Raw genomic sequence first — 11,980 nt, 5'->3', positions numbered from 1 at the left:
CCCCCCGCTCTCTTTTTCCAAAAGGGCCTCATCCTGTTACCAAATGACCTCTCGAGACGAGAGAGACCGCAAGATACGATGCTTCGGTTGACCTCGAACCTCCGTGGCCGCCACGCTTGACGACGACGTCCGACCCAACCGCCCGGGGTCCGTCCCGTTCTGCCCCCGAACCCTTTGCGAAAAGGCCTCCGTCGCGGACCTATCTGGTGCAGTCCGATTGGCGAATATAAAGATCATGAGTCCAGCTAGGCGGGGGGTGCTTTTTCGCGGGATGGGTTGGTGCGGTGAGGCTAGGATGGGCAGGGATAAGGGGGGCGATAGCGAAAGGGCCGCTTCTTTTTCGAACCGATTTTTCCTCCGCCGTCGAAAGGATAACTTAAAGGAGGGGGAAATGTTTGTTTTGTATGCCTCATGCCTTTTCCAAAAGCAGCTTTTTTTGGGGCCAAAAGGGAATTTTGACGAACGGTTTTTTTATCCAGAACGAATTATTAATTTTGCTAAATATATCTCTATTTTCCACATTTGAAATACCATTTTTGTGAAAAGACGAGGTGATGTCGATGATCACTTTTTTTTTTTCTTTTTCGGAATTTATTTTGTGACGTTTTCGTAGCATGTGTAAGAGGGAGATGATTCTATTGATTGACGACGGTTAAAGGAGAAGATTAGTGGTTGGAAGACCTCGCAAATGTCTTGGTCGTCCCAAAAAACCAAAACAAAGGGGAAATGAATAAATTAAGAAAAGGTGAACTGGTAGGAATCTGGGAGTATTTTTAGTTCATATATGAGATTGGGGAATATTCCTAATTAACCGAAAAAAGGGCCCCTTTATTTATGGCAAAAAGATAAAAAAAGAAAAGCACAATTGACAAATCTGAGGCTACCTTTCAACGGAAAGAAGAAAACGTACCGCCTTTTTCTTTATCACCAAAAATTTAACATGGCCTTTCAAATTCATAAAAGTAATATACATCATTTAAACCGTATTACGGAAATTACATATTTCGCTTATAATCGAAAGGTCCAAGCATTTGTTTTAGGAAGATAATCTTTCGACGTGTGCTTCGAGAAGACAACATGATTTTAGTGTCGATGCGGCACCATGAAATCGATATTAAGGTGCAAGTTATGTTTGAAAGATTAAGAATATGCCATTACTAGTTGCCTATAGCCGTGTGGGTTGAAACTGAGGAGTATTAGATAAGGCTATTTTTGTTATAATGGTAAGTTGCTGTGTATTTTTTGGCACGTTTCAAAGGGCACGGATAATTTACCATGTCGATTTAATATCGTGTTTGTCGTATTAAATTTATGTTAGTGAATTTTTTTAAACTTTATTCTTATCTGGTCAGGACGGAAAAAAAAAAGAAAAAGAGAAGGTGGGTAGGCTCGCGGTAAGAAATGACCGTTCATTGGAATAATCTCGCACGTGATGATCCCCTTTTTTAGACGGAACCCGCAGCTATTATTGACAAAAACGAAATCTAGTATGATCCTTCCACCGTTTCCCCCACGCGCCGCCGCATGGCGCTTGATCCGCACTCCCCCGTCTTCTTCTAAATAAATAATTCCAATTAACCAGAGCCTAATCCAATTACGGCGAGTTGACGAGGGTTGACCCAGTCGTTGACCGGGAAGAGGGAGAGTAGGGATGAGATTTGTACTCTCGCGAGTTCGCTCTTCTTGGCCCGCGAAGTTGTTGTAGGGGGGCGAGCGACCGACCGACCGACGTATCTATTTGGGACCCGACTATTATGCAAGCATAGCTTTCATAATTTATTTAGCTCTTAATTTGAATTTTTCTGTCTGGTGTTGTAGATTTTGCCACCATGATACCATCTATGAACATCTTTGGATATCAAAAGTGAATTTATTGAGCATCTGCATGTGTAATGAACAATATTTTTCCCGATCAATGTTTTGATTCGCGCTTTCGGTTGGTTTTATAAAATTTGATTTGAGATTTTTTACCTTTTACTATTAAACTTATATTTGCATTTAAGAAGATTCCATCTCGTACTAAATGTGTCGACTTTTTTTTGTTTGGTCCGAAAACTCCTCCGTTAGATATTGCAATTTAGCAAGTTTAAATTGTCAACTATATGATTGCTTAAAAAATATATTCGTTTTATATCATTACACTTTGTGATATATGATGCTTATTTATGGCAATATAAATGCGAGGGGAAAACAAAAGATTGTTCCCAGCATGAAGTAAGTGAAGTTTGGTCTATGTTAATTGCATTCTTGTTCGAAATCAAGTTAGCTCGCTTGATATTGTTATTAATTAGTTTGGATTTGAGTTTGCGCATAAAGCCCGACATTGATTGATGTAACAACTTTAACTAACGGAACAATTTGATTTTTTATTGAAGTTATGTGAATAGCACATTTAAGTTAACCTCGCTTAATTTGTTTTGAGTCATATAATTACCTCCAACCATATGAAATAAGACGGCATTGGACTTTTCATTTTTAATGCTTTGATATATGGACAGAAACCTATTACTTAGCTACATTTGATATACGAAATTTTCAATTTTTAGGTTGGTTTGATGCTATTTTTTATTCTTAAATGAATGATATCTCGCAATTAAAATAACTATTCACCTTACCATATATACATTCTTTATCCTTTTGTTGCTAATAAATAAAAGGGTAAACCCAAAAATTATTGTTACTAACATAAATCAATATGATCCCATAACAACAAAGAAAGAAACCTATCGATAGCATATCTAATACTAATCATCATTCATATTGTTGGGTTGGATAACTCAATTTGCTAGCCAATCTACACATGTATTTTCATTCTTAAAATTATGGAGGATATTGATCTATTGAAAATATTTGAGCATACTTCTAATTTGAGAAGCTTGTCACCAAAATTAAGTGATGAAATTGATTTTTGAAGTAGATAAATGGTTGCATGCAAGCTTGTCTCTACAATAAGTCTTGGCAACACTTGAAGAAATTGTCCAGAGTTTTGCTTTGCTCTACCGTTTGTGTGAACCCAACAAGCCAGTTACTTGAGTCATCATGAACAAGTCCACTTAGTGAAGCTGGACCCGAGTTGCCTTTAAAGGTCGTGTCAAAATTAATTTAATCTAAGAAGAAGGGGGTTCCAACCCACAAACTAGCTCTTTTTTCTTTTTAGGTAGATAGTCAATTTTCTACTAATAGTACAGATAGGATATTATTGACATATATCCTAAGATTACATTCACATGTGTGCTTGGAATGAAAAAGTTTGTCTAGAATAATCTTTGATCCCTCAAATTACACAAATGCCAGCAACCTACACCAAATAATAGTTGCTTGTCCTTTATTTTTTTACCAATATTGTTGCATCAAACTGGTTTGCTAACAATCACTTATGCAAATCAAGATTGAAGAAACGACCCCTAATGTGTAGGAATTTTTTTTTATCAAAGGCAAGTTCAATGTCCATTGTGGCTTTGTAAGTCGCTATCTCTGCCCAAGTTCTTCGTTGGATAGACGCTTTAATAACCGTGATGAAGATATCAAGACATAAAAAGATCATAAGCTTTTTTTAGGAGGAGGAGGAGGAATAGCCGTTAGAAAAAGATTAATAAAATCAATCTTATAAGGCGAGAACACTCGAATAAATAATTTATTTAGTCTAATCGTACACCTGTGAATTCATCGTATTCATCAAATCTGTTGAACCGTCTGGCCTTACTGGGAAAAAATAACACGAACTGAGGGGAAACGAATCGCAAACTCGCAAATTAACTCAACCCGCACGATTCGGTGGACTTGTCGGAAAAAGGGCGCAGCAGAATTCGTGGGAATCGAGAATGTACCAGGTAACGTACCAGCCGCCCACGCCACGTGACGCCTCCCGGGGCGAGGAAGATTACCAACCGTGCCCTTCCCTCAAATAGAAAGACTTTTACCGCGGCGGGGGGAGCGGGTAAAAACCCCGCGGGGGCCCGCACGGGCCGAGCACGCGCGTGGGGGGCCCGGCGCTGGCCGGAGGCGTTCGGACTGACGTCAAACGGACGACTGACTGGGACTTTCCTCGGAGGAGATGTGCATGTGTACACGCGACTCAACTCGCCTCGCTCGTGGTCTTGGTCCTTCTTCCTCCATCGACTTTCCTTGCGGTTTTCTAGAGAGAGAAAGTGGTGGTGGTGGTGGTGGTGGTGGTGGTCATCGTGGTGGTGGGGGCTGGTGAGGAAGAAAGGACCCGGAAGGAAGCCAGCCAGCACAGCAGGAGGCGAACCTCTCTCTCCCGGTTTCTCTCTCTAAGGCTCGTCGGACCTTTTTCTACGTCGTACCTTTTTTCCTTCTCTCTCTTTCTTTGAAATGTTGCTGCTTAACTTCGGTCACCATGGTTAGGCTTGATTTATCTCTGTACTCTCTTTTTGTCATTTTTTATTCATTCTTGGGCTGTCCTTTCGTTTTTTAATCTCTCGAGTCCGAGGGGCATTTTCTTGATGCCCTTATTCTCAGACCCATCTCTCTCTCTCTCTCTCGCTCTCCCATTATCTGAACTCGGCGAATCTTAACACTTAAGACTCGCCCTTTCCTTTTCTTTTTTTGGCCTTTGATCTTTGGGTTAAACCGCACACAAACGCCTCCGCCTTTTTTTCCCCCTGCCCTTTTCCCGTTCGCTTGGTAGCTGGTTGCGACGGTCGAGCTTCGGATTTCCTCTCTGCATTTTGCGTAATTCCGTGGCCATTTCGGTTCTCCGTAAGTTCTTCGTGATTCTTGAGCCGACCCGGTTGGTTTTGTGTCGTGGGCATTTGGTCCGCTGGGGGGCGACTATGCGGATGGTGTTTTGAGCCGTTCGAGATTTCGGAATGCCGTTTTTCGTCTGCCTTCTTTTTCTGTCGCGTCGCGTCCGCGAGCTTTTGAGTACTTGAGGGAGTTGATTTTTGTGGTCCGAGGATGGTAGATCGTTGTCTTGATAGCTCTTGGTGATTTTTCTCTGCTGATTGTGCAGATTGGAGAGTGAGGTACACGTTCTTGTGAGAGAACAGAGAGGAGATAGAGGGATGAAGGTGGCGGGGAGATCAAGGGGGATAAGAAGATCCGCATCTGTTGTGGATGGGGTGGACTTGAAGATCTACGTGCAGTTCTTGCTGGGCTTTCTGTTTATTTTTGCAGCTCGCATTTCGCTTGGCGATACTAATCCTGGCGATGGTATGGCTGGATTTTAAACATCTCTCTCCCTCTCTCTTCTTCTTCTGCTTCTTTTTTTTTTTTTTTGGGGGGGGGAGCGATTCTTTTCTGGGTTGCTGAAGAAGTGGAGGAACCGGGGAGCAATTACTTCTTCTGCTTTTTTTTTTTTTTTTTTTTTTTGGGGGGGGAGCGACTCTTTTCTGGGTTGCTGAAGAAGTGGAGGAACCGGGGAGCAATTACTGTTTCGATGTACGAATTACTTCAGTTCGATCGGTTAGACCAGGACAGGTCGTTAACTGTTCATCTCAGTTAGGGTAGCTAGCTGATTATAGCGTTGAACAGTTTGGACTCTTTAACTATGTCGCTTCCAATTATGAAATCTCTCTGAAGTTAATTGAAGATGGATTTCAAGTTTATCTTTGCATTTGGTTAATCTTGATTGCAGACCCGGGGGGGTGTTGGGTTGTTTATGGTAATGGTAGATGGAAGATGCCAGTTTTTGTTAAATTGCTTTTCATTCGATTTTTTCGCTTCTCCATCACACTTCCTGTTTGCTTTTTTTTTTTTGGAAAGTAAAGTTGCTTAACGGAACTTAATCATCTGCATTGTTGTTTGCTGCTATAGTTACTGCGATAAATAACTTGTATGTGTCTCTGGGGTCCCCTGCTCTCCCTGGGTGGGTTGCTAGCGGAGGAGACCCGTGTGGAGGCTCATGGCAAGGAGTTTCTTGCAATAATACCGAAATACAATCAATGTAAGTTCGCATTATTTAACTCTCGAGAATTTCTGCGGATGTTCGCGTAACTCATTTTCCATTTTTATTTGACTGCATGACTTCACAGTACTATTAATGGAGCCAATTTGGGAGGCGAACTGGGGGATAGCTTGGGGTCATTTGCTTCCATCAAAACTATGTATGTCCATCTCCTCTCTCTGTCTTTGCACAAGCATCTGTTTGCATGCAAATGAGGCATTCGTGTCTCCGTGAATGACTCCAATAATGTTTCCCATTTCTGCGTGATTGCTCTTGTCACTGTATTATGAAGTGGCCTTCATTGAAGGAAACTTAGCTGAGTGAATCACCTTACATGGAGTTTGGGAAGTATTGATGCTGAAGTGGCATTATTACTGATAGGTTTGTTCTGTTCAAGTGTATAATGTACTAATTTTATCTCACTGAGATGCTACGTTATCATTTAGTAGGTGATTGTGCTATAAAATTGGCTGAAAATAGTCATTCCACCTAGATGACATACTGTGGCATTTGTGCTAAACTTCAGGCCCGTTATGTTTCTCTCTAGGCATTCTCGCATAGTATCGTTGACATTTATTCATTTTCTCATTGCAGAGATCTGAGCAACAACCACATAGGCGGCAGCATTCCATCAAACTTGCCTGTTACCTTGCAAACCTTGTATGTTATTTCACAATTGCCGGAGGAAAAGAACTTTTGCTATTTTCAGTGTGTTCCTCCTTGTATGAAAGATGTAATAGTTGTCACTTCTGGCAGATTTCTTTCAGCTAATCAGTTCACTGGAAGCATCCCAAGTTCTTTGTCTTCTCTGACTGAACTGTCAGCCATGTAATCACTGCTTTCTTAACTATGGCGTTTCCTTTCAGCTAAAACTTGATTTCCTTTGCTATTATTTCTTCTGAGGTTAATCTTTCTTTGTATTTCAGGTCTCTAAATGACAATCTTTTGAGTGGTGAAATTCCAGATGCTTTCCAAAATCTTATAGGATTAATCAATCTGTAGGGTTTTGTTATCTGCTTAACGAAAGCCTTGTTTCCATATGACTTTCCTTGACCTATGTCGTGATAGAAAGTGTTCCTGTGCAGCGACTTATCCAGTAACAATTTGAGTGGGCATCTTCCTCCTTCTTTGGGAAATGTATCGTCTTTGACCACCCTGTGAGTGCTTACTGTCCACTGAAGATGCATATATGCTCATGAATTTCTTCTCTGTTATCTGATTTTACTCCTAAATTTGCAGACGCATACAGAACAACCAGTTATCGGGAACCCTTGATGTTCTACAAAACCTTCCCATGAGAGATCTGTACTTTTCTTACTTTGCTTCAAATTACTTTAATATTTTTATTGAAATTTATAGTGCTTCGTCTGGAGTTCTGCTTTTTCATAGCCCTCCACTTATTTGCATCTTTTGATGTGTTCTGTTGCACAGGAATATAGAGAATAACCTTTTCTCTGGACCTATACCTGATAAATTACTGAGTATACCGAACTTCAGGTGAGAGCTACTTTTAAATGCACTCTGCTACTTCATTAATTTATTCTCCATCATACTTAATCAATTTTGCCCACCTTCCCATCATTTTTTGTCATTCTAATATGATAGCAGAGGAAATGGTAATAATCTGTGGAATTTATGTTGCTATTGCACTATGTGATCTTCATGGGAAGATTTTTTGTTGCATAAGTTTGGTGATTCTGTGATTGCTGTTATTGAATTTCAAGAGGCCGTGATGGCATAATTCTTTGGACTCTTTTAAGTCTGTCAAAATGAAGCCAAAGAACTTATTGCTACTCTCTCGAAACTGTTTTCTTACTCAAATAAGTCACAATGAATGCTAGCCTTTTCCTCCTTATGCATGCGAGGTAGTTGATATATTTTGTCCTCTTCTTTTTATGCTCTGCTTCTTTTGAAGTTTTTCTTAGGGTAGAAATCACAAGCTTTACCAGCCTTCCTGTTCCAGCTTTTTGAAAGTAAAAAAAGAAAGAAAGAAAAAAAAAAAGTCTTGTTCTTCCTTGGGGCCATTTATATTTGACTGTGGGAACTGTTTGCTAATCACTTTGTAATCTGCAGAAAAGATGGAAATCCTTTCAATTCCAGTGCTCCGTTACCTTCACCTTCACCTTCGACCCCAACGGCACCGTCATCACCAGGAACTCCTTTTTTCGTGGGCGGTGGGCCACCATCTTCCACCAAAGCACCTCCAAAACAGGCGGATGGACCGTCTGCGAGAGAGCAATCAAAATCTGGTTCCTCGAAAAAGTCATCCACCAAAAGAATCGTTTGGATAGTAATAGCGGTAGTCATATCATTTATAATTTTGGTTTTAGCACTCGTCCTTCTCATACCTGCATGTATTCAAAGAAGACATGAGATTGACAGACTTTCCAAGAGCCACAATACTGGTGCATATAATGGCAAAAGAGAGAATCCTCGGGAAAATCCTTCTTTAGGCCCTCCACCGAGTCATCTGGATAAAGGCAAGTAAACTAGTCCAGTCTTTTGTGCTGTATAACTCACATTTTAAATGTGTCAATTTTTGTCAAAGCTTGGTCACTAAGATGGAGTTTTCTTCCTGCAGTACCTAAGGAGACAGCTGTGGTGAAGCTGTCGGAGGATCATCAACCTGAGAGCAGGAAAGTGTGGGCTGTTCCGAGGACACAAAATGAGCGAGAAAGAAATGCACAGAGAACTGGTCTGATGCCTGATCGGGAAGATCAGGAGAGTGACGTGAGTGCACTTGAGGCGTACTTGATGCCTCCTCCCCCTCCCCCGCCCCCTCCTCCAACTCCTCCACCGCCTCCTCCACCACCTCTTGAAATTATTGTGAAGCCCACTGTGCCTGAACAAACAATGGCCACAAAGCCTTCCGTGAGAACTCGTATTCCTCTGGTTTCTGCCAAGTCCTTCACCATTGCATATCTTCAGCAATACACGAACAGCTTTTCTCAAGAAAATCTAATTGGACAAAGTGGAATGCTTGGTCGTGTGTATAGGGCAGAGCTTCCTAATGGCAAGGTAACAGTTTGTATGGCTAATATTTTCAGAATCAGTTCTTTTGCTGCTGAGCTTTTGATATGTGATTCCTTTTTTTAATGTTAAGCTGAAAATTCAGTTTTTAAATCCTAGACTTTTCACTTATTCTGATAAGCTCCTATATACGATTGATGGTGCAATGTGTGCTCTTGAGTATGGACCTTCTGAAGATTGCTCCCAGTTCAGTACATTTTCATTGAAATCGATTCAAGTTAGGAAAGGCAAAGAGAAACATAACTTTGTTTCCAGGCGTACCTTCTGGTTGGACTATACTGCCTTGTTTTTTTTATATTTATTATTAGGGGTTTGGGTTGCTCTATCACGTTGTCTCATTGACTATTGCTTTGTTGGTTGAGACTGTCTTCTTTGTCTTCTAAATTCTTTGTAATGCCATGGTATGACATGGGGAATCAGCTAAGCCCCAGCACGATGCACCATAAAATCCATAAGACGAAGTATACAAATACATGGGATGCAGCATTTTCAAATTTTGCTGTGTGAACTTTAGACAAATACATGGGCATTATCTTGCTTGAGTGGCTTGAAAGTTGTTTTGTCTTGCAAATGTATACTTACTCGTAGTTTTCTGGTTGGTTGCGCAGTTGCTGGCTGTCAAGAAATTGGACAAGAAGGCTCCCAGTCAGCAGAAGGACGTCGAGTTTTTGGAATTGGTGAACAATATTGACAAGATTCGACATGCAAACATTGTGGAACTCATGGGTTACTGTGCTGAGCATGGCGAAAGGCTTCTAATATATGAGTACTGCAGTAATGGGACATTACAGGATGCGCTTCATTCGGATGATGATTTAAAGAAGAATTTTAGTTGGAATTCCCGCGTTAGGATGGCTCTTGATGCTGCCAGAGCCTTGGAGTAAGTCGATCCATATTCAGGCACAATTAGAGTGGTGTTTCTTTTAATTCTGTCTGATTATCATGTAGAAGCATTTGTTGTACAATGAGCTAATAGTGTAGTCACTTTGTGTGCACAGGTACTTGCATGGGGTCTGTCAGCCACCTATCGTGCATAGGAACTTCAAGTCCTCAAATATTCTCCTTGATGATGATCTTTCCGTGCGTATTTCTGATTGTGGTTTAGATGCATTGATCTCTTCAGGTTCAGTTAGCCAGGTAAGCTATTTTTGTGAGTTTTTGAAAATTAACTTGGTGGGATGTCTAGCTGCAGCAATCCATCCCATTACATGCTAAACCACCCATAAAAAGTTCTCTCTAAAACAACCTCTTATTAACCATTTGGAACAATTGTAATGGGAATTGAAGCTGTGGGAATTCACTCATCCGTGTCATGCTCGTTTGTCATCCAAAATTTTCAGTATGAAGTGCTAAGTAGCAGGTTGTTTTTGTGGTAGTACTACTGTTGCTTGAAATTTAAATAGGTCTGTTTCTTTGTCAGTTGTCGGGGCAACTTCAATCTACTTATGGATATGGAGCTCCCGAGTTCGAGTCCGGAATTTATACAATCAAAAGTGATGTCTACAGCTTTGGGGTAGTCATGTTGGAACTTCTGACTGGCCGAAAATCCTATGATAAGTAAGACCTGAAAGTACATATTGGTTCGATAACTGGGGTTCCAAATCCGTTTCCAGCTGTGGCTTTTATCCAACGTCAATTTTTATGTTCCCTTGATGAATCATTTTCAGGTCACGAAATCGGGGAGAGCAATTTCTTGTCAGATGGGCAGTCCCTCAACTCCATGACATTGATGCATTGTCCAGAATGGTCGATCCTTCTGTTGAGGGACAGTACCCTGTCAAATCGCTGTCACGGTTTGCTGATATTATATCTAGCTGCGTAAAGGTGAGAGCTCTCGCGCTTCAAAGTGTTTATATTATGCTTTCTCACTGTCCCATGTTATGCTTTCAGAGGAGGATCAGTCATATTTTTTCTTGTTTTCACAGGCGGAGCCAAGTTTCAGGCCGCAGATGTCGGAAGTAGTCCAAGACCTCTCAGATATGATCAGGAGGGACCCTCATCCATGAGATCATGGCTCAAGACCACCATCAAACAATCAGTCAAGGAATGGTGACCTCTACCTTGTTAATGCCATTGAATTGTGAAAGTGATCTGCTGTGCACCATGAAGAATTCTTTTGTCAGCAGGCAAAGCTGAGAAGGAATGGCCCTAATAACATAAGTAATGTTCTGATTCGTATCCTCGACGATTCGAGCGGGCGATCTGATGGTGCCATATTCCAGAGGGTAGGGAACTCAAAGATCTGGCCCCAGTTTGTTTTGCGATTGTTGCTGTTGTGTGCTAAGCATCGAGAGATGATGTGGGAACGAAGAATGTCCCTATAACCCCAATCGTTTTGGAAATTATTGTTTTTAGCCAACTTGATAAGCGAGGTTCTTTCTACTCGCCTTCCGTCGTGTGTAAAAGGCTCTATCGGTTTGCCTTGTCTAGTATATGCACTCTGTAGAACTGCTCTTTGCCTACGTAATTCTTCTTCTTCAGAAAAAAAAAAAAAAAAAAAAAATCTCTCTCTCTCTCTCTATTTCTATAATTGCCTACAAAAACTGAAGAGTAGTTAAGGCTCCGTTTATTTCATGAAAAAACTGTGATGTTTTTAGAAAACTTTTCAAGTAGCTATTTTTTAGGAAAACAATAATATTTTTCGGTATCTGGTTGAAACTTGAAAATTAGCTATTTCTATTGATTAGTAAGGAAAATATTTTCCTATGTGCACTTTTTTTTTTCATTTTTTTAAAATTGTTTTTTAATTATGTTTTTTTTTCTATTTTTCTTCTTCCTTGGTTGGCATAGGTGAGCTTGAGTTTGCTAAATTCCTCACCTGAGCCAGTGAAATTGAACTCACTTGAGGCTGGCAAGCTCGAGTCTCGCTACATCGAGCGAGCTAGGCAAGACTTGAGCCTTACCCGAGGTCGTTGATTGCCACTCGGCGTCGACTGTAGCCGACGATCTGCTGATTAAGAAGATCTAGGAAAAGAAAGGAAAGGAAGAAAAAGAACATAAAAAATAAATAAAAACTTGATTTTTCAACAAAATATATAAAAAATA

At 40.7% G+C, this 11,980-nt stretch overlaps 1 protein-coding gene across 2 annotated transcripts; it reads left to right on the top strand.

The window, feature by feature from the left end:
- Positions 1-4,167: 4,167 nt before the first annotated feature.
- On the top strand, positions 4,168-11,415 carry LOC104456697 (protein STRUBBELIG-RECEPTOR FAMILY 3). 2 transcript variants are annotated; one of them, XM_039314751.1, is made up of 17 exons: positions 4,168-4,276; positions 4,973-5,172; positions 5,776-5,905; positions 5,994-6,065; positions 6,500-6,565; positions 6,662-6,733; positions 6,832-6,903; positions 6,991-7,062; positions 7,145-7,210; positions 7,337-7,402; positions 7,979-8,385; positions 8,487-8,923; positions 9,544-9,815; positions 9,934-10,072; positions 10,356-10,492; positions 10,603-10,759; positions 10,861-11,415. In XM_039314751.1, the coding sequence occupies exons 2-17, from the start codon at positions 5,025-5,027 to the stop codon at positions 10,939-10,941; spliced, it is 2,394 nt and encodes a 797-aa protein (XP_039170685.1). In that variant the 5' UTR covers positions 4,168-4,276; positions 4,973-5,024; the 3' UTR covers positions 10,942-11,415. The 2 variants fall into 2 exon arrangements, with proteins under 2 accessions (XP_039170685.1, XP_039170682.1); XM_039314748.1 differs by lacking the exon at positions 4,168-4,276 and adding an exon at positions 4,429-4,719.
- The last annotated feature ends 565 nt before the right edge of the window (positions 11,416-11,980 follow it).

Source organism: Eucalyptus grandis, chromosome 1 (assembly GCF_016545825.1).
Source record: "Eucalyptus grandis isolate ANBG69807.140 chromosome 1, ASM1654582v1, whole genome shotgun sequence".
Lineage (NCBI taxonomy): Eukaryota > Viridiplantae > Streptophyta > Magnoliopsida > Myrtales > Myrtaceae > Eucalyptus > Eucalyptus grandis.
The sequence above is the reverse complement of the archived record's forward strand: the minus strand, read 5'-3'. Positions and strand labels throughout refer to the sequence as shown.

What these genes read in the sequence shown, in the direction of transcription:
- LOC104456697 (XM_039314751.1), top strand. Translation starts at nt 5,025, where the DNA reads ATGAAGGTGGCGGGGAGATCAAGGGGGATAAGAAGATCCGCATCTGTT. An exon ending in CCTGTTACCTTGCAAACCTT is followed by an intron (nt 6,566 to 6,661) that starts GTATGTTATTTC and finishes CACTTCTGGCAG; the next exon opens with ATTTCTTTCAGCTAATCAGT. An exon ending in GGCCGAAAATCCTATGATAA is followed by an intron (nt 10,493 to 10,602) that starts GTAAGACCTGAA and finishes AATCATTTTCAG; the next exon opens with GTCACGAAATCGGGGAGAGC.